We start from the raw sequence: 24,234 nt of genomic DNA on the forward strand, positions 1-24,234 counted from the left end.
TTTAAGTGTTAAAACACACCCTAAAAACTCTCTCGAATCTCAGCCGATCCTCAAGTACACTTCAAGCCACTTCAGTATCGATTTCGTTCAATATACCCAGGATACGTTTCCAAAACTAATTACATTTCACACTTTAAGCCCTTCTTTCACCCATTTTCCAACCAAACACACACACACACATACATAAATATATGTATGTATATATAGCTCAATGCCACAAATGCCGAAGTGAATCCTAATTGAGCCATTTAATTGTCATATAAATCTTAAATTGTATCGCCTAGAGGCAGTCTCGAGCCCACAGCCACCGCAGAGACAGTGGTGGTTACGTTCTCCAGATGAGAGAGGGGCAGAGAGGGGAAGCAGTCATCTTTAATTTGACGCGACTGTACTTGAATCTGTACGATGCGAAGGGAGTGACTTCTTGTATATCGTAAACATTTACGATATTCAATAAACTTTTATTCCCAACTTCTGGATGGACATTTTAAAGTATTTTCTGTATTTCTCTCTGGTCAGGGACACACTGGCTCTGGTAAAACAGTTAATTGAAGTACGTACTTGAGAGCAGTGCAGAATGGTGAAAGCGGGAGAATGAAGAGCGAGAGAGAGAGACAGATCCGGATAGGGAGAGAGTGAAAGCTTATAAACTCTCAGCCAGTAGTTGGCTTCCAATTTGTTCCACTAAGTCGTTTTTAGTGCAGCAGCAGCCCTCTGTTTTTCCGCTTTTCCCACCACACCTAAGCCGCAGCTCATGAGCGGACCATCGGGGCGGCGAACGTGGAGCTGTTTTCCACATTTAAAAAATATTTGTTTTGTTAGTTTTAGTTTTGCCCTACTAATTTCGAGAGCTGTAAATGGAATCCGTTTTTTCCGCTTTGCCCGACGCCCGAAATGATGTGTTCCTTAAATAGAAGCTGACTTTCAGTTTGCGACCAACTCTGGCCATGATTCCATTCACTGGACCAAAAACTCCCAAGGAGTGTGCCTGTAATTGCTGCACGTTTTTGCATTAGCCCCATTTCAATGGGCCGCATATGAAACGTGTTCCAGCGCCTGGGGACCAAACTAGAATTTCCAAATTTCTTTGCAGCTTCTGTTTGATATGTTTGGTCTCGGTCCCCTTTACTCGGCTCCCTGCACCCAGCTCCCTCCCAGAGCTGGAGCTGCAATGGGCTGGCAAACATTTTAAGCTCTTGGCAGGCAAACAAGGAGCTCCTCTGCTTCATGGGAGGAGGTCTGGCTGGCAAACCAATTCCAATGCTCATTTGGGGGGCCGGGCTGTTGACATTTTAATAAAAATTATTCGTCGCATTGCAGTCGAGGAGGGAGGAGATTGGATTGCACGGATCCAGTAGTAGAGAGGAGAGTGAGTAGATAAATGGATCCAAAATGCATTCATTGCATCCCAATCATTGGGGCAACTACAATTTAAGGAATCTCCAACGACAACAGAGCCCAGCAGAGAGCTGGGGAAATTTATTTGAAACGAGTGTGTCCCATGGGATCGCTTAGTTCTCTTCACCGCCATGTTAACCGAGTTTTTAATTGGTTTTTAATTTATTTACTAAAAATGATGCATGCCCTTAATTGGTATTTCTTTCCGAGCTCTATACGAATTTATGACATAATTAAAATTCAACACTCTCAGCCATCGCCAACCCATATTTAACTGTGCAAATATTGACAGCCGCCGACAGGACGGGACACAGAGAGTGAGAGAAAGAGAGAGAAAAGTCACACTCTGAAAATATTTTTACAAAAAATTGAACACAGAGACTCGTAAATTTTGCCCACAAACATCGGGCTCCCATAAAGTGCACATTTTTTCAATTTAATGGGGCCAACGAAGACCAAAAACGACATTGGCAAAACGGAAAATAATCCCAATGCAAATGGGGTAAAAAAGGAAAGAAAGAAAGAGCGAGAGGGCGAGAGAGAGACCAAGAAGATGCTGGCAGATAAATTGCATTATCGTTGATTTGCAAAGAATTTATTGCATATAAACAAATTGCTGACGCAACAAATCTATTGTTTGGATATTTCTCTCCCGGGGAAAATAGCAAAGCGAACGGAATGAGAATCAAATAGCAATCAAATCGTTGAATATCCACAAAAGAAGGCATTTCGGACAAAATAATTCTTAATAGAGTGTGGGTGAACAGAGCATAAAAATGCCATGAAAAACCTAGGGAAAGGGTCACAAAGGCATGACTGAACATTGCTTGGGACGTGTCTACGATGGGCGAGAGCACTTCGAATGCTCCGCTATGCTCGAGATCCTTCAACCACTTTCGATACATTTCGTAATGGTTTCATAACCACCAATGACTTTGAGTTCCAGCTATAAACTGAAATGAACTTTTACAACTGATAAGAAAAGCATGCGAGAAAGTCACATTGCAACTATAAAGATTGTAAGATTGATGGAGCCGGACGATAGCTACCCGTCCCGTCAAGAACACAGCCCCTACTATGAACTAATCTAATTGATTCCATTATACAATACCATACCATGGGCTAGATTGTGTCGGTTGTTCGTTATGGGCGACGCCTCCAATTATACCAATAAACTCTGGCAATCCATTAGAAAACGTAGCCCCGAAAGCTCTTCAGTCCTTAAATATTTCCGCACAGTTTGCTTTTGCTGTACTTGCACTTTCCGTGCCCCAAGCCTCTAACTAATTTTGCTCTCACTCGGGGAAAACCCAACCAAACATAAATTCTGTAGGGTCAGTTTTCGGTCGTACAAAAATTCTAAAAAAAAAACCAAACAAAAAATAATCAAAAAAAAAAAAAAAAGGAGAAAGCGAAAAAAGTTGAAAAATTGTTTTGGTCTGGCTGGCAGAAGGAAATGTCGGAACGGAATTAAACGGGCTGGCAGACTCGAAGGGTTCTTAAGGGTTTTCGTTTTCGTTTCCTTAACCTTGGCGGGTAACTAATGGGTTAAGGCAACTTAGAAACAGATTCGGATCCAAGGAGCAGCAGTGGCAGCCACGGCAGCAGCCACGCAAGTCTCTCGTTAGGCGGCGGGAGAGACCAATTGACACTGAATTTAATTCCGCATGAAGTGTTATGCCATAGCCTGACATTTGAATTGGTAATTTCAGTGCCAGTGCCAGTGGTGGATGGCACCTCCCCAGTACCAGCACCAGCACCAGCGCCAGCACCATCCCATCTCCTCCCATCCCCGTTTGCCATATCCTCTGTTGCTTAGACCACACAACGGAAATTGCCTTTTTTGCGCGACTTCCGTTTATGTGCGATTTCTGCACGCAGCATCAAGCGATACTTTAGTAAGTGACAGCTTGCCATGCTCCCATCCCATCCCATCCCATCCCATCCCAACCCATCATCCCGTTCCAGCTGGATCTGGCTGCTTCTCTGTAGGCTCCAGGATCCAGGCTACCGGCTCCTGGCTCCTGGCTCATGGCTCCCGGCTCCAATTCCAGTCCTACTTACCGCGACACTTGGCATGCCACGCATAAAGCTGTCAATGTCAATGTAACGTGTTAATTTCAAAGTGGTTTAGTTTGTTGACGCAGCTTGTTAGGCGTCCGCCTCCACTCCCTGCGGATGGCTCCCTTCTGCCGTCTGGGGCACAAAATGTTCGAGCACATGTGCTTATTATGCCACTCGCTCTTTTGCGTTAAGGGGGTTACTCAGAGGCTGCCTCCCTTATCCCTTTTTGTCGGCTGTCTGTGTTGTCTGATGCCTGCTGCAGATGATTTCTATCGTGGAATTTGATTGATTGAAACCTGGTTCACGTGGCGGACGCTACGGGGGCCTGCACGAAAGCGGCTAGGGGAGAAAAAAGCAGCTGGTTGTGGCATTCAACTTAGTTGGAGCTGTTAAAGCCTGCGGTCCAAATATTTGCATTTTAAAGTGATTAATTATTTAGGAACTCCAGGCGGGAAAGAAACGATTTGTTATGTACAGTCACCGCAAAAGTTTATCGTCAGAGATGCGGTTCTACATATATGTATAAACTACATGTGTACACAAGTTGATGGCGTAGGAAATAGGCTTAAACGGATACAAGAGAAGCAGATTCAAAAGCCAACAAATACCGTTTAGGTTAATCGAAAGCTTTGAGGTATTAGAAGGTGAAATGGGCCAGGACACGGCAGCCCACGGCAACGGTACTCGCTTCCATAGGGTCGATAATAGATTGTGGATTCGTCGCAAAGCCCAAACATAATGGGACTTCAGGGTCCTGCCAAATCCACAAACCGAATGCAAATCCCGTTCCCTACACCCGGAACAGAGCCACAACAGCCACGCCCACATTAGCAGCTTGTAAAAACTGTAAATGCTCCGAAGACCCGGCCTTGTTCGTAGTCCTGTTTATGCGCCAACGCCTCCTGGCAGTCCTGCCCAACCTCATTACAAGGCTCAGGCCCGCCAAATGCCAACTGTCATGTGGTTAAGGGTGAGGGTGTGACTGGTGCCGTTAGGCACCATAAAAGCAGTCGGAAAATGGGGAAAATCTCCAGCTTTGGTTCCAGCGTCAACATTTTTGGCAGCAAATAAAATTTGCTTGTGTTTTTCGAGAGATTTTCGCACGTTGACAAGAGGCACGCGCGCCTGGAGATGGGGGAAGCAGCTCCATTGAACCTTATTGTAGGTTCTCCCACCTCCACTCGCAGGCAAATGAGTGTGCAACGGAGGCCAGGCAGTGTCGGTGGCGGTGGCAGTAGGCAGTAGGCAGTAGGCAGTAGGCAGACTGTAGGGCTTTAGGTCTGTGGGAAGCAGAAGCACTGCGACGCACTCAAAATCTAAATGCATGAGACTTTCATTGTCGCCTGGAAGAGCTCATAAACTTGTTAAATGAAATTGCCGTTTGGTGTTGGTGTTGGTGTTTCTGTTGGTGTTGCTGCTGGAGCTGTTGTTGTGGTTGTGCCTGTCTTTTGTGTTTGGATTGTTCATCATTTTGTCAGCCAACATCTGGCATTGACATGCTTAAACGTGTCGCCATAATGCTGTTCATGTTGTTCCTCCTCCGAATGGCCGACAAACAAAAGCCAATTACGAGTATGTGGCATGGCAGCCAGAAACATCTGCCAACCTGCAAAACAGAGCGCTGAAGAAAAGTTTTCTAACACAACCGCACCCGCACTGAAGGGGCTGAAGGTGATAGAGCCTGGAACATGCCCGTTTATCTGGTCATGGCTTTGGCCGATGCCGATGCCAATGCAGCTGCACACTGAGGGCTGTGCAGCTATGCGGCAGGAATTTCTGGGATTTCTAAACAAATTTTATGGTCTTTGGAGCGGAGAGGAAGGCAGGAATAAGATTTTCCACATGTAACCATCAACATGAAACTGTCTGAACTAAGACCAGAGTAAATCCATCACATACTCGCACATAACACACATGAAAACCATTCAAACATAATTTAGAATGCTGATCTCCTCAGCGACAAAAACTGCTAGCCAAATATGATTTGTGGCACGCGACCGAAGGCGACAAGAGCGACAATAATCTAGGACCCATTGCATTGCCGACCCTATTTTGGAGCTGACCGCAAAAGGAATACTCGTACATATCTTTATTCCACATGCGGACCACATGGCGTATGCGCAATAAAAATAACTGAATAACTGACTAGCCTGAAAGGAGAGACAAAAGAGGGCCGAGGGCCGAGGACTAAGGACTGAGGACTAGAACGGAGGACCGAGAGTGACTGAATGACTGAGTGAAAGTACACTTGAAGCAATTTGTCTTGCCAGATACGTGACTTATTCCACTCGCCTAGTAAGTACTTCAAGAGCAATATTTTCGCTAGATGGTTATTCCTATGGCTGTGACTGTTGCTGTTCCTATTCCCGCATTTTTATAGCATTCCATTCCTCGTTGGCTGGGTTGTGTGTCAAGGTGCGACGAGGTCAGCACTTTCGCTGCCAGAACAAAAAATCCCACTCACAAAGCGGATGTAAAACTGATTGCACAACGTGTCACTGCGATTCCCGTACTATTCCATTCCATTTCTTTCCGCCGCTTTTGGCCGCTAAGCGCTGCCGCACCGTACTCATTAGGTTATGCAAGATGAAAACATAGACAGATTCAACGACAGGGCGACATGAACAGTGGGATTGAGAGGACTATTAACGAGAATCTCAATGTCAAGAGCTAAGAGCCTTAACTCCCACCGACACACCCAAACAGCCACACACACAAAACACAGTAAATTCAGCCAAAAGATACACTTGAAACGGGCTTAGAACGACACCAGCAGCGAGAGCAGAACAGAACAGAACAGAACAGAATACCACACAAGAATACACAAAAAATCGAGCAAAGCAAAAGAAAGGCTTTAAGCAAACACACTCACCAGATAGCAGACACCCGCATTGTGGCGAGCAAACACATGCCACAACATGCCACAAGGAGTCTTTTAGGGGCTGGGAGCCTTATACACACTCAAGATGTTGCGGTGCATTTGTCTTAATTTGTGACAAATGCATGACAGAGCAAACAAGCGGCCAACACCAAGAACAATGGTAGTAATAGCCCTTGCCAGCCGCATCATAGATGCCCTCACCTAGGACCCCTACTAATACCTTCTACAAAAAATTCAGCTCTTTAGTGGGGGGGGGGGAATTCATCATCATGAAAAATATACTTAACTGCAGAATTGTCTGAATCTGAAACAAATGATCATGATGTGAAGCTTTAATTCATGAATACTCTATTGAGGTTTTCCCCCAAATTTGTTAACCTTTTCTCTATCCTTTGATAGATGGTAGAGTATACAAAATACAAGTACCAGTACGAAGCTGTTAAGCAGAAAAGTTCAACCAAAGCCTGGTGGAAAGAAAATAAATCTAACCCGCAAAAGAGCAGAGTGTAAAGTGCTGGCCCGTGCAAAAAAGTGCATCAAGAGATGGAAAACCTCCCAGGCCCAAACCCAAGCCCAAGCTTCAGAAACAACAAAAAGAAATAAGCATTGCACAGATAAATCCCGAGCTCACACAGCTGGGAACTCATTGTCACAGAAACACACACAAAAGATCTTACGGAAAATTGTAAACTTTTGGACAAAAATCATTCCAATTTAGACCTAAATTCAATTCAGAATATCATATCCATGGCTAACGCTAACAAGAAGGTAATCGTGGTGGAGTCGAAGACCAATTTCGAAAACATTATCGGCGAGGCGGGCAACAAGCACGTCCTGGTGGAGTTCTTTGCCACCTGGTGCGGTCCCTGTGCCCTGATCGGGCCCCGGCTCGAGCAGATGGCCAACGAGTATGCTGGCCGCATGATCATCCTCAAGATCGACGTAGACGACCACGAGGAGCTGGCCGTCCAGTACGAGATCACCAGCATGCCCACCTTCCTGATCATCAAAAACAAGGTGACCCTAACCCAGTTTGTGGGCAGCAACGCGGAGAAGGTCGAGAGCAACGTCGTGAAGTTTGTCGGCAAGCCGGAAGGCGTTAAGACGGCCACACCCGAGGCTGCTGGGACCTCGCGTGCCGTGACCGAGACAACCAAGATGGATAAGAACTGAACACTTAATGCTTAATGCTCTAAATTAAATATTAGCCACCGTTCCTGGAGACTACTATTAGGGGTCTCAACGACTTTTGAGGTAGACTCAAGTTCACATATATGTAGGCTTGAGACTAACCAAGTTTGGTGATTGGGTTCCGATTAGATGCCACAGATGCAAATGGACCTGTGTATAAGGTTGGTTGTGGAATCAACTGAACAGTTGCAGTATTTTTGTCACCATTTTCAAACATACGAGTAGTTAGAACCAAAGAATCCCAATTAAGTTGAGTCCCACTGGGTGCTTTCCCTGTAGATGCTTTCTAATTGAAGGACTCTCGTACCATCTGCCCACCTGCCTACTGCCATCTGCCATCTGCCATCTGCCATCTGCCACCTTCTGCACAGCAAACAATGAACCCTTTTGTTTGCCCGAATTCAGTGTAAATCTGCGATCTATTTTATACCCAAGCAGCCATTGTCTCCATCCATTGTTGGTTCTGTAAGCCGGCCGGCCATACATGTGCGAGTACACACATATGTACATATGTGGGACACTCGTCTCATCTGTTGTTCGCATTACGCGTATTTCAATTAGATTAATTAAGCAAAAGCCAAAGCCAAAGTTAAAGTCAAGCGGCTGGACGACCCTATGCTAGGGGAAGTGGCATCTGGCATCTGGCATCTGGCGGGCGGCACCAGCTTTGAGCGTGAATCGGCGATAAGTTGTGGAAGAGAGACAGAGAAAGAGTGGCTGGGACTGAGGCAGAGGAAGAGAGACGAAGACAGCTTATGTCCCTCGGGGCCTGACAGCTGTAAACTGACACTTTGTTTTACTTAACCTCCAGCTGAGTGATGCACCCAGAGGCGGGAGGCGGTGTTAGAATAGGAGAGGGCCAATGCTCACTTGCCAGCCACCCCCCCCCTCAGAACTTTCATTCCTTTTAACATTCTTAAGGACCTTATTGAAAACTTATTTGTGTCTCTCGCTCTTTTTTCCCGTTCGCCTCGCATTGCTGCCACCCGATACTCAAAATGAGTATAGGGGTATATTAGATTGGTGGTGAAAATGGATGGATGTGTAACGTCCAGAAGGAAGCGTTTCCGAACCCATAAAGTATATATATTCCTGATCAGCCATGTTGTGCCGTTTGAGCCATGTCTGTCGGTCCGTCTGTCCGTCCAGACTTCTGTTATATGTACATTCATATGTCACTGTTACAAGTGTATTTCAAAATACAACTTATAAACTTTGAAGATACGAGAAAATTAAAAACCCACAATCATAGAGAATGACTATATCTACCAGATTGCCGAATCCGGATCAGATCGCATCATTTTTATAGCCAAAAGGAACAAATCAATTTGCAGTGGCTACGCAGCGACCGACGACGACATGTTCAGACACGTTTTCTGTCTCTCTCGCACGCACTCTTTGTCGCTCAATGTAGCCATACTGACTATGTGTGTATGCATCGGGTATAAATGTAGAGTTGCGGTCGCCGCAGCAGCTCACAACGCTCCCTCTCGTTTTTGTTTGTGTTTGTGTTTTTTTTTTTCGTGCTTCTGCTTGTGTTTTCGTTTCACCGTAAAATCGAAAAGCTTCGCTGCATTTAATATAGCGAGAGAGAGAGAGAGAGAGAGAGAGAGAGAGAGAGCGAGAGAGCGAGAGTGGAACATGGAGAGCAGGGAGACAGCGTGATGCTTCCTTGACTTTCTTCAGCCAGAGACATTTGCATTTTTATTAAAATGAAAAATTGCAGCAGTTGCAGTTGACTGAAATGCTCTCCGGCTCTTCCTCCTGGAGCCAGAAGAGTGGCAGCAGGGACTGGGCGGGGGCTACGGATGCCAGAGGCCAAAGCAGTTCAATTCCATTTAAAGGTGGTTAAATTCCCTTGCCAGCGAAAAGCACTTCTGTCAATGATCTCCACATTATCGCAAACTTCGGCGGCGAATCCTTAAATTCAGATCCATCCCGGCATATGTACATATGTGAATGCGGCGGTTAATCATACAGACAGATAGCCAGGGTGTCTTTCCTCTTTAGAATTTCCCGCAAACTGCCATAAAAATCTTCAATTTTAAATATGTACATAGCTGCTTCCTCAGAGACCCACCTACCAACCTCAGAGATAAACAACGCCAAGCAAATCTCTATCCATATGCCACACTGGGCATATGGGAGGTGCCATTGTGTGGAGGACATGTGCGCGAGGCAGCTGGCGAGTGTGAGCTATAAATTTGGAACTCGACCAATACCGAGTCTGGTGGAAATTTATACATATTCTAAGCTCTGTCTTGCCCACGCCCCCTCCTCCGCACTGCATCTCTTTTGTTATGCAAGTTAATCCTTTTTATGGCTATTGTTCAGCGCATCAACACGCCCCCTTCAGGAGAGCAAACGCAGCAGCAGCAGCAGCAGCCGCCCACACCCATGCCCACACCCATGCCCACGCCCACGCCCACGCCCACGCACATTTGCTACGTATGAAAGGAGGCAGGGACATGGACGTGAGCGGGGTAAGGGTGAGAAGCAGCAGCTGTGGCACATGTCAGTGCATTTTTCAACGGCTCCAAGAGGCGACACTGCCAGCCAACATATTAGCTGCCACACATGCCACACTGTAGGGTATATGGTGGGTGGCGTAGAAAAGGTGGGAGGGGAATTGGGATTGGGACTGGGATTGGACTCCAGCTTGGGTTGATGCATGTGCATCTACTGCTGATAGTCGGAGCTCAAATCTGGCGCATGTTGCGGGCGGCACCAAGTGTTGTGTGGCATGCCGCAAATTCATTATTTTTTCCCTCCACAGACTCCTCCTCCCCCCTACCGTCGGGCTCTGCACTGTATAAACACTTCCACACATATAAAGTGCTGCTAAGAGTGTGGGAAACAAAGGAGAAGAAGGCGCCACTGGATAAGGCAACTTTAAGTCTTTCAACTTCCAACAAGTGGCAAGTGGCAAGTGCCAGTGCCGAGCAGCGGCAGGATCGAACAGAGCACATAACTTTCAAGGCAGCCATCCACTTGGGTCCACAAAGGTCCCGCCAACCATCTGGGCCAAGAACATCGTTTAAGTGAGGTCACGTGTCACAGAATAAGAGGACAGGTTGTCATCCAATAAGGTTATATGCCCATAATAGTGCACATCCTTCTGTTCTAAGGTTCTTAAACATATACATAAACATAAATCGTACAAAAGCAAAACATTTGCCTAACAAAAAAGTCTATTTTTTTGCAAATTCCTTAAACATATTCGCACCATCAATGCTTAAAGCAACATAATTTCAGTCATACGATCCAAGTTGGGCGTGTTCGGACTACGTTGGGTGTTAGGGTACGTCTTCTCCTCAAACCGCCTCAGGCGAGCCATTCGTCAAGGTCCTGATGGCTTTCATCTTCATCATTCGGATCGCTGCTGCACTGGCTGCAGTCGCTCACGCTGTTGCCGCGTGTCGGGACACGAACCAGCACCGTTTCAGGTATAGAAGGGCGGCTCCACTCGTTCTCATCGTTCTCTGAAGAGGCGGTGCTATTGAGTGCAATTTCCGGCAAACCCCAAAAAACCCGAGCCCGAGCCGCCCGGTTCACCCGAGTCGCCTGGATATGGTTCTGTATAATGAGCCGATTTCGTTCAAAAGAGCTTCTCCTCAGCTCGGCCATGTGTGTCGAAGACGAGTGTGTCTGCAAGTTTGACAGAGAGGTCGAGCGGCTCAAAGGGGCGCGTTGGCGTAGCCGGGATGGCCGCACACTCACATCTTCCGACACCGATGGCTCCGAACTGGTCCTGCCTCTTTCTGCCCCGGTGCTGACGATGCCGAGTGCATTGAAGTTCAGCAACACAGAGCTGGTCATCGAGCTCGATCCGCCGCTGACAGCCACGGAACTAGTAGACGGCGACGGCGAGACTGCCCCGGATGCTGAATTTGTGTTACTGCGATTCAGCATGTAGTCGAGTTCCATCGATGCGCGTGCGGCCTCCTCTGAGGTGTACTCTGTGTTGTTTTCGGACATAATTGCTTGAAAAGAATTAATGTATGTTGCTGCAATGTTCCGAATTTGACCGAATTTCAATATGAAGTTTTATTTGGCTTGTCGTCTAGACATCGACAAAATGTGGAGACAGAGTTATCGATACGAGGGTGATCGATAGGTGTAAAATATTCATATACGTAGAGCCAGTGTGGCAGTGTTATCCGTTCCAATTCCAAAAGCCCATTTGGCAAATTTCAAAATTGTTTGCAGGCACTCGGCCCTTTAAAGAATTAAAGATTTTGCTGGCTTTCCTGATCGCTTTTTTTATTTTATTTTAAATCCTCTTCGTATCTATCGACCACAATTAGCTGCCAGTGCTACCCATCCCCGGCCTTGCCTTCTTTTACCACAAAAGAAATTCAAATGAAGTGAGGGGGTCTCAGAACTCTCTCCTTGTTGCCCTGACTGACTGCCTGCCCTGCGGTCTTTCAAGTTAAGTGGATTGTACAAAATTGATGAAACCTTTTCCAAGAGTACCCTCGCCGTATCCCGGTCCCTGCTCAGCTGCCTGTCGGCTGCCACTTGCAATTTCTTGTTCTCGCACTTGACAAATGCACAAATGAAAAATCAAACAGTCTGCCAGCGAGCACATTGGAGATGCTGGATTAGCAGACACCCAGGCATCCGGACCGGGCACATGCTGTCCAGTACCAGTCCCAGTCCCAGTCCCAGTCCCAGTCCCAGTCCCTGTCCCACTCCCACATCAGGGGCAGGGCGATTTGTCAGTTGAGAGCGGCTTATACTCAAATTGTTGTAATTCCTCATTCCGAGCCAACAAATTACTTTCCGCTTTTAAAGTCATTAATACTTAATGCATCTAGGCAGCACCACAGCTGGGACCAGCACGCTGCGACATCAAATTCCTGGCGAACCGCAAGTTAATGAACTTAATGGTTCATTTTTGGCTAAACATACAGTTTACCCAGTTGCCTAATGGACAGAGACTCGGATTTATTCGGGTCTCATAAAACAAACGTGTAGCAGTGCGTTTTCTCTTGCTTTAGTCTGCCAAAGGGAGCTCTTTCTTTGGGGTCAAGCCAATACTTTTAAGGCGATTGCAGATGTGGCAAAAAGCGGAGAGTCCTAAGCGCAAGCTTTTAACTTATTTGTCCAATCAAACACAGTCTGATCAAATCTCTTAGCCAGATAATCGAAACACAATCACATCTTTGCCTGTTTGAACTCTTTCGGCGGCTTCGAGAGTACTGAAAGAGGTTGTACCTCCCTTCTCTCCGCTCTCTCCTCTCTCCTTTGACAATTTGGACCATTTATCACAATTGTTCTTTCTGTACTTGGGTTCCACTCCCCTTGGGGCAGCTCCTCTTTCGCTGGTATCTCTCGTATCGTTCCAGTTGGCTTTGCCCCCACTCACCTACGCCGGCTGTCTCTTTATAGCCTGCTACGCAATTCAATTTATTTGGCATTTCTTATTTCTTATTTATTTTACTTTTTCCTTTTTTCGGTTCTTGGGTTCTTGGGTTCCCAGGTTCCCGGGTTCCCGGCTTCCCAGGCTCTCGGGCGGTTCTCATCGCTTTGTTGTTTGTTGCCGGTTGGCACTGACAATTGAAAACCGCAGCCAAGCAGCCGGGAGGACAAGCAACCAGGCAGCCAGGCAGGCAACCGAGCAAACAAATAAGCAAACAAACATTTCCGAGTATAAACGTGGCCATTCCCATTCCCATTCCCGTTCCCAGCGCCATACAACGGGGCGTATGAGTTACGAGTTATGTGCAATGCGACGGGAAACAAACGAAGCGAAGCGAAGCGAGGCGCACTCTGACTGTCTGTGGCTGTGTGTCCCTTAAAATATCCTACTACTATCTCCGCCTCGTGGCTCCGTCTTCATTTCAGCCCCAATTGGATTTTCTGGCTTTGTTTATTTGCTCGTTTAAATTGTTTAATTTGCATTATGTGACAGGCGGGGGCGGGGGCGGGGGCGTTACTTTTGTATTCTTATAAATGCTGGGCTGGGCTGGGCTGGGCTCTCGGGATGCCAATTCGGATCAAAGGAATGTAAAATATATTTGAATAAATGTAATTAAAAAACATCTACAAAGGTTCTGTTGTGCTGTGCACAAAGAGTCATAAAAGAGCAAACATTTGATTGCCTAAAAAACCAAAATAAAATCGCCAAAAAGTGATTCCAGCAAATCCATGCTGCAGTTAGAATACACAAAAAATACATCATATATAAATAAATATCACTTTTGAAACAGATGGCATTTTTTGAAAGTATGTGCGAAGTGGAAATACAATTTTGTGCTTTTGGGCAATAAATCAAGACAGACTGGTATAATGTCAGGGCAAATACGGAAGCGGAAAAATGTCAAATGGGTATTTCAGAACGGTAAACTGCAAAAAACGTTATAAAATAATTGATTTTTAAATGCATCTACAACAATGGTCTTTTGTCCCAATACAGCTGCGAGCATAAAACACTCTTGATGCAAATAAAACACAAGCACAAATTCAAGTAACTAAAATCCAATAAAATGTCCGGCAATGATGTTTCGGTGACTGAGACAGCACAAAGCGATCAGGTAAGAAACCCTCAAACCTCAAAACCGTCTAGCAACCATATGAATCCCCAACCTGCCTAAAGGAATGAATAAATCCTTCCTTCCTTATGCCTCCCAAAACAGTCGCTGTTTTTCGCCAAAAAAAACCTACTGCATGCCAACAAAAACTACAAATAAATAACACTATTCCTAGTAGTTGTGATACGTATCCTTTGATCCCACGCAATTTAAGTACCAAAGTTTATTTACATGTTCGCTGTTTGATTGCCGGAATGATGCATAGTAATGCACGAGCCGAGTATTTTCTATGATTTGCGCAGACAGATTTTCGGTTGAGTTTTGATCCCCGCATATTTACGAAAACAATTGTTTGCGTTGCATATTTTATGGTTGCACTTTCACGTGCCGATGACAGAGCGATGAAGGGACGGCTGGCACAGTACTGGCATGTTTGCATATTCATTTTGCCCACAAAGGTTTCTATTCTGTATGTATGTATGATTTTTTTTGTTGGCATAAATTATGCGCTACGCCTATTTAAGTCCATTTTGGAGCGTTTGGTTATTCACGTGGCACTTAAAAATATTTATGCATCTGGTTGTTTTGTTGAACTTTTATTGCCTACTTTTTCAACACACGTAAACACCCATGCACACACACACACACACACACACACAGACAGACACATATACTATATCCTAAATACATATACCATATATATGTATGCATGTGCAGATCTGTTTCTGAAATATAATTTATTATTATGGTTACGCATTTGAATTTTTGTTTTTTCGCTGAAATGAAAATGTTATTTCTAGGCCAGACCCAAAGGGCAAAATGTTGCCAAGTTTTAGGTGCCAAAATGGTGGAAAGGAGATATGTAGGTGCAAGCTGAACAACTTTTACAGAACAATTATTGAGTCAGCATTAAGCTGTATCTGTGTATCTGTGGATGCATCTATACACACACACATATATAGCATATTTCTGGGAAGGATACCTGGGATTCTTCTCCTTTACCGATTTACTACTTATGTATATTTATGGTATAACGGAATGGCACCCCAGAAATTATACGAGTCCTACTTCAGTACTGTGGCTGCCAAAAATTAAGCGATTGCTCTCTATTTTTGGCGCACTGATCAAGCTCTAATCAAATAGGGCCTCAAAAGCGGCAGTCGGCTCATGGCAAATTGTTTGGTATTTGCATATCATTTGTATACCCAGACCCCAGACCTCTTCCTCTCGTAAAAGAGAACTAAAAGACTGCTCATTACGCCAGACGACCTCAGAGGAAGGAGCACGGAAAAGGGGCAATGCCAATGTGTGGATAGTGGGGCTGGCGCTGGGGCTGAGATAGAGACAGAGACAGAGACAGAGACTGAGTGCAAGAGACTGGAGAATGGAGAAGAAGCTGCTGGCTCGACCAAACCGTGACACAGTTAAAGGGCGAGAGTGCACAAATTTTGCTGGTGCCCTGCCAACTGGGCTAACGATTTTGTGTCCCCTTTGTCTGTGCGAGCACGACTATATATGGCCTATCTGTGTGGCTGCTGTGTGTGAGTCGGTCGACATTTGGTCGTTATTTGATCATCATTAGCGATACGAATCGGGTAAGGTCGGTCCGTGGGTCCGTGGGTCCGTGGGTCCGTAGGTCCGTACGTAAGTATTGTATGGCCGTGCTGTATGTGGGCGCCTCTTCATTGCTTCATTGCCCTTTTATACTGCTTCAGCCCCAGCCCCAACCACTCTTCATGCCTCCTGCTCTCTCTGGGCAACCAATGATGTCCGGGTCCGCTTTGCTTGGCTGCATCGAAAGTTGCAACAAAAGTTTCCTTCCCTCGCTGGCCCCTTCCCCTTTGTGTGTTGTGCTTGACTTGGCTGGCTCTTTGATTAAACCCAAAATCCGCCAGGAGTGCTGGTGGGGGGTGGCACCGGGCACCGGGCACCGGGGCACCGGGCACGGGGGCCAGTACAGAGTGTTGCATAGTCAGAGTGTAATTAAATAATTGCGGTGAGCACCGCTCGCCGACCATATCGGGCTAATGTATTTGGTGCAAAATCTCACTTGGGATTTTTGTTCTCTTATTTTGGCTTTAGCTAGTTTCGGCCCGCCGTAGTTTTTGGCTTCTTTTCAGTTTGGTTTCGTTATTTACTTTATAAGGCTTTTCGGGGCGCAAATTTCATTTCATTTCATAACTTTGTTGGTTCAGTTTTCCAAGAATTTGCCGTCTGTTTCAGTGGGACTCTAATGTACGACGAGTAGTAGTTGGCTTTTCGTGGGCTCAACATTAATTTGGGTATTACATTTGAGCCCACCAAGAGTCAACTTTTATGATTGGGAAAACTTTTGGAATCTCTTAGGAGCTCCATTAAGTTTGAAGTGTACTTCTGTGTTTCGTTGCAAACTATTTAGTTCAATTTTTAAATTACTTACATGCTTCTATATATTCTTAAAGCCAGTTTACTCGACTAGTTTTAATTTTTGCATGCCCTCAATAATACTTGACCACTAGTGACAGTTCTGTACCGCCAATAGGCTCAATCTGAATCTCTTTCAACAGAGCTGGTTGGAATATGATTTATCTCCCACTCCTTTTGCCGTGTTCCTTTTGTGTTCTGTTGTTTTCAGTCGTGTTCCGTCTTGTAGTTAATGCTTCTTCAATTCCCCTTACTTTGAACCAAAACAAAAACAAAAAACACACGTACCGGAGCATCCTGGGATGGTGCTATCCACAAGCCAATTTTATATGTGTGTTCCCTTTCTCCTACGAAAAAGTATCACCTGCCACCCACTGCCAATGCGGCTGCACATCATCAATATTATCGCTACCAAAAGCAGCAGCAGCAGCAGCAGCAGCAGCAACCACAGCAACAAAGCTGCATGCGACAGCAACAGAGACAATTGCAGTGGGAGCAGCAGCAGCAGCAGCAACAGCTTCAACACCAACTGGCAAACAGCTCCAGCGAGTTTGACGAGTTCCATTGGCCCAGCAAGCAGCCGCAGCAGGGAGGCAGCGCCGGCGGAGGGGGCAAAATCTATATAACACCTGCAGACATTCCGCCGCCGCCCCATCCGCCCCATCAAGGCGGCAACAGTCACCACAATGGCAACAAGAGCCGGCAGCACCATGCCCATCCCCATCCCCATACCCATCCCCACCCGCATGCCCACACCCACCAGCATGGACCATTGACAACGCCGCCACATCGAACCCCGCCGCACCGCTGCAAATGTGAGCATCCGAGCATCGAGCTGATGGGCTACGAGGAGGCCGTCATAGCCAGTGCCACCGCCACCAACACCGCGGCCAACGTCACTATGCACCGCCACCAGCATCCGCCCTACTACTATAAGGCGGGCACCGGCACCGGCACCGGCGGAGGCGGAGGCACCCGGCGACCCAGTGGCAAGCTCCACGAGTCGATGCTGGGCGGCGGCAGTAGTCTGGACGACGACGATTTGGCCAGCGCCGGCAGCTTCGGAGATGGCATGTCGCGGTTTAAGGTAAGCCCGGACACGAACACACCTGGTGGGCCCTGGCTGCTGTTCAATTAAATTGCCCTGTCAATAACTGTGGCCAGATTGTCCGCAATGGCCGTCCAAGATAACACACAAGACAAATGCGGCCGATACGAGTACGAGAAGGGGAGAATATGAGCCTAACCGCTAATTTGTCAATAGGGGCTGGGGCTCAACAAGTGGCAGGCTCGATTGTAGGTGTCGTGCCCCATCTTCTCCACTCCATTGTCCCGCCCTGATGGTAACTCCATCAGATCCCACCCCCCCGGGAGCGCGACTTGTTTATGTACCTAATTTGTCCAACACGTTAAAGTGTGTTCTCATTTAGTAGGGAAAAAAATAAATAAACCAGTCAGAAGGGAGAGCCTCAGGCAAATAAAAATTAATTAATTTTTTGGGACAGTTTAATGAAAAAACAAACGACAAATGGCTACACACCAAGCCCCTGGAAAACCTTGGGCGGAGGAAGCCAAGGCCGGACAACAAGTCATACAGTTTTTTGCGGAGTCGCACAGGATATCTGTCGAGAGCCCCAAATAGTTGTCAAGCCCCTCACGTCACGGCCATTATGTCCGAGCGGCAAAGCAAAAAAAGGGGAAACAGGGAAAGCGAGAAGCTTAACAAGTAACAAGTCCAAAAGTCCACAACATGTGGGGCAAAAAGAGAAGGAATTTTCGAAGCGAGAAAAACTTCAACTAATTGCCGGAAGTCCAGAAAACGATTCCGGCAGCGTTCCGGTTTCCATGGCAAACTCTTTGCTCTCGCAAACCTTTCAGTTTCATATTTATTAAATGAATCGCAAATTGGTCGGGGGATAGCCGGAGGGGGCCTCGCACAGGTGCCCAGAGGTAAGCTTACTAATTGCGCCATATTGTGCAACGCATTGAATGGTACTCGTAAATCCCAAAACAATCAAGCGAACTCGAAAAAATATGCCAAAGTACTCGCATGAATAGAAGAATGGACATTGAAATGATGGGACTCGGCCAGGCGTTCTCTCGACGGATAAATTGATTTTAGCGGGTACGGAAACACGAAATGGGAAAGTTGACATACTCTTCCAAGGACCGAGGCATTGAAGAGCTTTCCATTGGAATTAATACAAGCTACATAGCCAATATTTCTATATCATAAATCCAGTAGGCTATACATATGTACTAAGGGCTCCTCACACTCGTACGAGGCGCCAGAGCTTGCCATCGGAAAAGAGTAGCACGAATTAAGGATTGGTAAATCGGAAAACAATTTCCATTTTGAATGTATCGCCCTGGCCTCAGTTGCCATCAACGGAAACCCTAAAGGAACCATAAATCGTACTCGTATGTACATGTGTTTGTACATAAGCTCGTATAAAATGCTGCAAAGTTGTAAGTTACGTGTCTTCCACATTGCCAGTTGCGCCTCCATGGGGCTATATATTATAGACTGTCTGGCAGCAGAGATTGGGTGGAGCACGGGGCTACGTACGTGGTCAATGGGGACTTTTCATACACGTGTCGTTGGGTTTTAGGTGCCAGGTTTTGGCAGGATTGCGTTGCTACTGTAAACCTCCGATAAAGTACGAGCATTAGCAAGTACATAGTATATACTTTGTATGTTAATGTGCGAATGTCAAAAGCTGCACTGGAGCTGGTGCCCGTAGCAACTGGTTTTTCTAGAATGGTGCCCTCTATAGACTTAGCTGAAGCTGGCTAAATGGCAATAGACTAGACATGGAATTTATTTATAAAAAATACTCGATCTTCAAAATATCACCTTGAACAGGCCAACAGCCAAATCCTATTAAATAATCAACCAAAACGGTCACGCTCGGAATAAAAAATTCCATTTAATGACAGATTTCAGCACCTACTCGTACTTTCAATTAAATACAAAGTTCAGTTAAAAACAAAAGCACTATCATTTCTTTGTGTTTTTGGGGCGCGGACAGCTGAAATTTGTCGCTCGCGCAATTGAAAATTATGTAAAAGAAACTACAGACTTGGCAATACTCAAAGACCAGTCAAAGCTTATTCGATACGTAAAAAACCATTTCTGACTTTATTTGCTTACGTCATGCGACCAGTCCGCAGTCCCCGGTCCCCAGTCCCCAGTCCCCTGTCCACTGTCCACTGTCCACACCTCTCTTACTCTACAATGTCCAGAGCATAAACCAGTTGGCGGCTACGGCGACGGCGACCCAGTCTGGAGTTGGTTAACAACAAGACTACTTTCATTTTCGCTCTCTGTTTTCTGTTTTCTGAATTTTGCTTTCGTGGCTCATTTGTTACTGCTGCTGCCTTTTCTCTCCCTGTGTGCACTTTGCTGGGTTTTCGGCGCCGCTTTGAGTGGAACTCGGAGATGCGAAAGAAAAAGTCATTGCGCATGCGCAACCATACTTTCCATTAAAGCGCACACACACTCTCCTACACCTACTGTACATTCGCTTAGACGTGCCCAGGGTCTCTGATTAGCCCGAAAGATTGTATCCAAATTGGCCAAGTGCGCGTTTCCGACCAGCTTGCACCGTTTTGGTTAGCTGAGAAGTCGGCTGGCTTGTTATGGACGTCCCAATGGGAATGGAGGAAACGAAACACACTCTAAATGAAAGCCGATTTCCCTGCTTAGACTCGACGTAGGGGTCAACCAACTCCGCACCTAATGGATCGTTCCAATGTGGAATGGGTACGAGTATTCATAAAAGCGTTTTTCCCCCCTTTTGTAATCTTTCCTGTGCAACTTGGGAAGTTGGATTCGAACTCAAGGGATATCTTTATCTGATCTTTATTTTAAGACAAAGATTCTACAATTTCGTGATACTAATCTTTCCCTGTTCCTCCCGCCCATCGAAAAAAAGAACCTCATGTATTCCAAGGAAAAAAAGCGACGAGTCCGGATCATTCTCAGCATTGTGACGGCTGTCATCGCCGTTGCTCTGCTGGCCACCGCCCTCGTGTTTATCCTTAAGGCGGACGACGACAATGGCAGCAGCTCGGACAACTCTGGCAGCAATGGAATAGACCTGGAGGATGTGCTAAGCGGTCAATTATACGCCAAACGCTTCAACGGCAGCTGGAGCAATGACAACAGTGTGCTCTACAAGGATAATGCGGTAAGTGGGAATAACAAGGATAGCGATTCCACAACACCTACATGGATTACTCCACATCGCAGTCCATCATGGAGTACGATGTCAAGACGGGAGTTCGCACGGCGCTGCTCCACAATGCGGCGCACTATGTGCTGTACGAGAAGTCCGCGGACGGGGAACTTCTGCTGCTGGCCAAGAACTACAAGAAGAACTTCCGGTACAGCTTCCTGGCCGAGTACGATATCTACAACTTCAGCACGAGCCTGATCCAGCCGCTGACCATTCAGAACCAACAGCTCTATCTGAGCATGGTCCAGTGGGCGCCGGTGGGCAATGCCCTCATCATCAACTACGACCGCAATCTGTACTACAAGAAGAGCGCCCTGGAGCCGGAGATAGTCATCACCAGCGACGAGCAGGCCGGCATCCTCAACGGCATTCCGGACTGGGTCTACGAGGAGGAGGTCTTCAGCTCCAATGTGGCCACCTGGTTCAATCCCTCGGGCACTCAGCTAGCCTTCATTAAGTTCGATGACTCGTCGACGCATCTGATCAATTTCCCCTACTACGGCGATGCTGGGGATCTCCGCTACCAGTATCCCCTGCACCAGGTGATTGCCTATCCCAAGGCGGGCTCCTCGAATCCCCGTGTCGAGCTGGTCATGGTCGATCTCCAGCGTGCGGTGTCCGGTGGGGATTTCATCACCACCATGCCCGTCCCGCCGGCTCTCAACACGGAAACGGATTACATTGTCACTGTCGTCAGCTGGGTGGACGATGCACACGTCCTCTCCATCTGGATGAATCGCATTCAGAATGCCGCCTATGTGGTAACCTTCGATGGACTTAATCGGAAAGTGGTAAGTGCCTCCCAGGGCCGGTTCTGCTCCCCCAACTGTAGCGTATTGTCCCTCGTAGATCTACAGCACGGAATCCAAAACTGGCTGGGTAGATCTTTACACGGCTCCCTTCCGGAACCGCAATGGATCCCGACTGGCCGTCGTCCTGCCCCACAACAACTACAAGCATCTGCAGCTGCTCAGCTCCAGTGTCAGCAGCGCGGAGCAGCAGCAGCTGGAGCCGCTGACCGAGGGAAAGTACGTGGTGGACAGCATCCTCCACTGGGACGCCACCAACGATGTGATCTTCTACACGGCCAACACGGAGGAGCACCCAGAGCAGCTGCATCTGTATGCCATCAGGGCCCAGGCCAAGCAGAACGCCAAGTGCTTGACCTGCAAGCTCATCAAATCGGGTGATGTGGAACAGACCTACTTCTCGGCGACGTTCAATGACAATAACCATATGGTGATCACCTCGCTGGGACCTGGCATTCCCACCACCCACCTCTACGAATGGAAATATGTGGACTGTTAGTATAGATTGTGTCCTCCCGTTCCTCCAATGAAATAGGATTCACATCCCCTAACATTTTCGATTGTTCTGTACCTACAGCTCAGGTTGTCGTCACGAATGTGCTCGACTGGGAGACAAATGAGGCACTGCGGGCCAAGCTGAGGGGCGTGGCCCTGCCCACGCACAAGATTCTGACGGTGAACATTGACGGAGGCTTCCAGGCCAAGGTTCTCCTCCAGCTGCCACCCAATTTGGATACCAGCGGCAACACCAAATACCCCATGCTGGTGGATGTCTATGGGGGACCCGACTCGTATTCCGTAAGTTCAAATGACTGCAGCCACAGCCACTACTCGTAAGTTACTCTATGAATTGTGCTGCTTAGGTAACCAACAAATGGATGCTGGACTGGGGCACATATCTAACCTCGAACCAGTCGGTGATCTATGCCAAGATTGATGGGCGTGGCTCGGGACTGCGCGGCGAGAGTCTGCTGCACGCCATCTACCTGCAGTTGGGCACTGTAGAGATCAGTGATCAGATCACGGTTACTCAGTAAGTTTTCTCGCAAATAACCCGCTCATCTCTGGCTCACACGTCCCCCCAATCTGCAGGAACCTCACCGAACTTTACAAATACATTGATCGCGACCATATCGGCATTTGGGGATGGTCATATGGTGGCTATGCCGCCGCCATGGCTTTGGCCAACGATGGTGATGAAGTGTTCAAGTGTGCGGCTTCCATAGCTCCGGTCACAGACTGGGCTTACTACGGTGGGTGAACTCTTGGCCTCCATCCATTAGGGACCCCGTCTAAAAGAAACCCCTCTTCTTTGGCAGATTCCATTTATACGGAGCGTTATATGGCCCTGCCCAATACGAATGAGGTGGGCTATGCCAACTCCAGGCTGAGCACGCGGGCCCAGAAGTTGAGGGGCAAGAAATATCTGCTCGTCCACGGCACACTCGACGACAATGTGCACTACCAGCAGGCCATGATCCTGGCCAAGAACCTGGAGCGTCACGATATACTCTTCAAGCAGATTGTAAGTGGTCCACTCTACACGTAGCTACTCGAATCTCGATTATTGACTATGTATATCCCTTGCAGAGCTATGCTGATGAGGATCACGGCCTGTCTAATGTGCGCCCGCATTTGTATCATTCATTGGACCGCTTCTTTGGCGAGTGCTTCGCCAGCAGTCGCCTGATGAAGAGTGCTAAATAAACAACGCAAAAATGCCAATATGCAAAAATGCAATAATATAAAATAAAGGTAATATACGTATGCTCGTAATAGAAGAGAAGTTATAGGTATTTATATCAAATCCTGATTAGCTATGCCCACAACAGAGAGGAACATTTTCCAATGCTAGCAAATGATAAACTAAGCCACAAATTGGTACTTAAAAAGTTATTAGATTTCTGCTTGAATTCAAACAAAGTAAAACAGAACAACATTAAACAAAGTAAATAATCCATAGTGTTCAGTATGTTGAAAAAAGGAAAACTTAATGCAGGTCCAAAAATGTTATAGGATAACTTGGTACAATAATAATGATATTTCCAAATTGAATTTTAAGAAGTTTTAAACCCTATGGACACCAGATCCATGCTACATTTACTTATAAATGTAGTGAGTATAGTATAGAGCAAAATGCATTTTTTTTTTGTCTAGCTAGTGCCTGATTATAATGCTTAAAACATAAATATTTAATGTAGATATTGCAATTAAAATTATAAAAATTTAAACGTGTATTCAACGAAACTTTTCAGGCGCTCCATTTAATGCTTACCGATTCTAAGTAGGTCAAAATTTCGCTTGATGAAACTATTGCTGCAAATTGAAAGCCAGAAATAGAAAGTAGTTTGTAACATTTTATAGTTTTTTAATTTGCTACTTGTATAAAAACAATGTTAAAGAACTTGTACATATTTAAATAAATAGTTGTTTAATGGCTTTTTTTTTAGAAAGAAACATATTGTGTATAGGCAACAGTTAAAAAGGCAAGCAAACAATAAACATAAATAAATATATTTAAATGCATTTTTAATGTGGCTCTGCTTGGAATACGGCTGTCCGCAAGGGCTACCAAGGGCTGCTCTCAAGAAATAATATACTGACGCAAGTCAACAACCGGAGAAATCCCCACGGTAAATATACTTAAAAACTGATCCAAGTAAGTGTTAGGGACTCCGAATTTGGAAATATTTGAGAATCATTAAATAAAT

The 24,234-nt window shown here is 46.3% G+C and overlaps 2 protein-coding genes across 6 annotated transcripts in view; both read left to right on the top strand.

The window, feature by feature from the left end:
• The window catches only part of LOC108151128 (venom dipeptidyl peptidase 4), a 76,763-nt gene extending 52,903 nt beyond the window's left edge, over positions 1-23,860 (top strand). For 3 of the 5 annotated variants that reach the window (XM_017279548.2, XM_033387849.1, XM_017279550.2), the window contains 8 exons: positions 20,412-20,666; positions 20,729-21,505; positions 21,564-22,017; positions 22,101-22,321; positions 22,387-22,556; positions 22,616-22,776; positions 22,843-23,048; positions 23,114-23,860. In XM_017279548.2, the coding sequence (XP_017135037.1) occupies positions 20,412-20,666; positions 20,729-21,505; positions 21,564-22,017; positions 22,101-22,321; positions 22,387-22,556; positions 22,616-22,776; positions 22,843-23,048; positions 23,114-23,230 (2,361 nt within the window). In that variant the 3' untranslated portion in view covers positions 23,231-23,860. Of the gene's footprint in view, positions 1-13,955; positions 14,074-16,831; positions 17,561-20,411; positions 20,667-20,728; positions 21,506-21,563; positions 22,018-22,100; positions 22,322-22,386; positions 22,557-22,615; positions 22,777-22,842; positions 23,049-23,113 lie in introns of all 5 variants that reach the window. The other 2 variants (XM_033387848.1, XM_017279549.2) reach the window with 2 other exon arrangements.
• Positions 6,961-7,559, top strand: LOC108151138 (thioredoxin-2). Its single transcript, XM_017279563.2, has one exon. It carries the CDS (start codon positions 7,091-7,093, stop codon positions 7,514-7,516), a length of 426 nt encoding a protein of 141 aa, XP_017135052.1. The 5' UTR covers positions 6,961-7,090; the 3' UTR covers positions 7,517-7,559.
• Positions 23,861-24,234: the final 374 nt, after the last annotated feature.

This window comes from Drosophila miranda, chromosome XR (genome assembly GCF_003369915.1).
Source record: "Drosophila miranda strain MSH22 chromosome XR, D.miranda_PacBio2.1, whole genome shotgun sequence".
In the NCBI taxonomy this organism is placed as follows: domain Eukaryota; kingdom Metazoa; phylum Arthropoda; class Insecta; order Diptera; family Drosophilidae; genus Drosophila; species Drosophila miranda.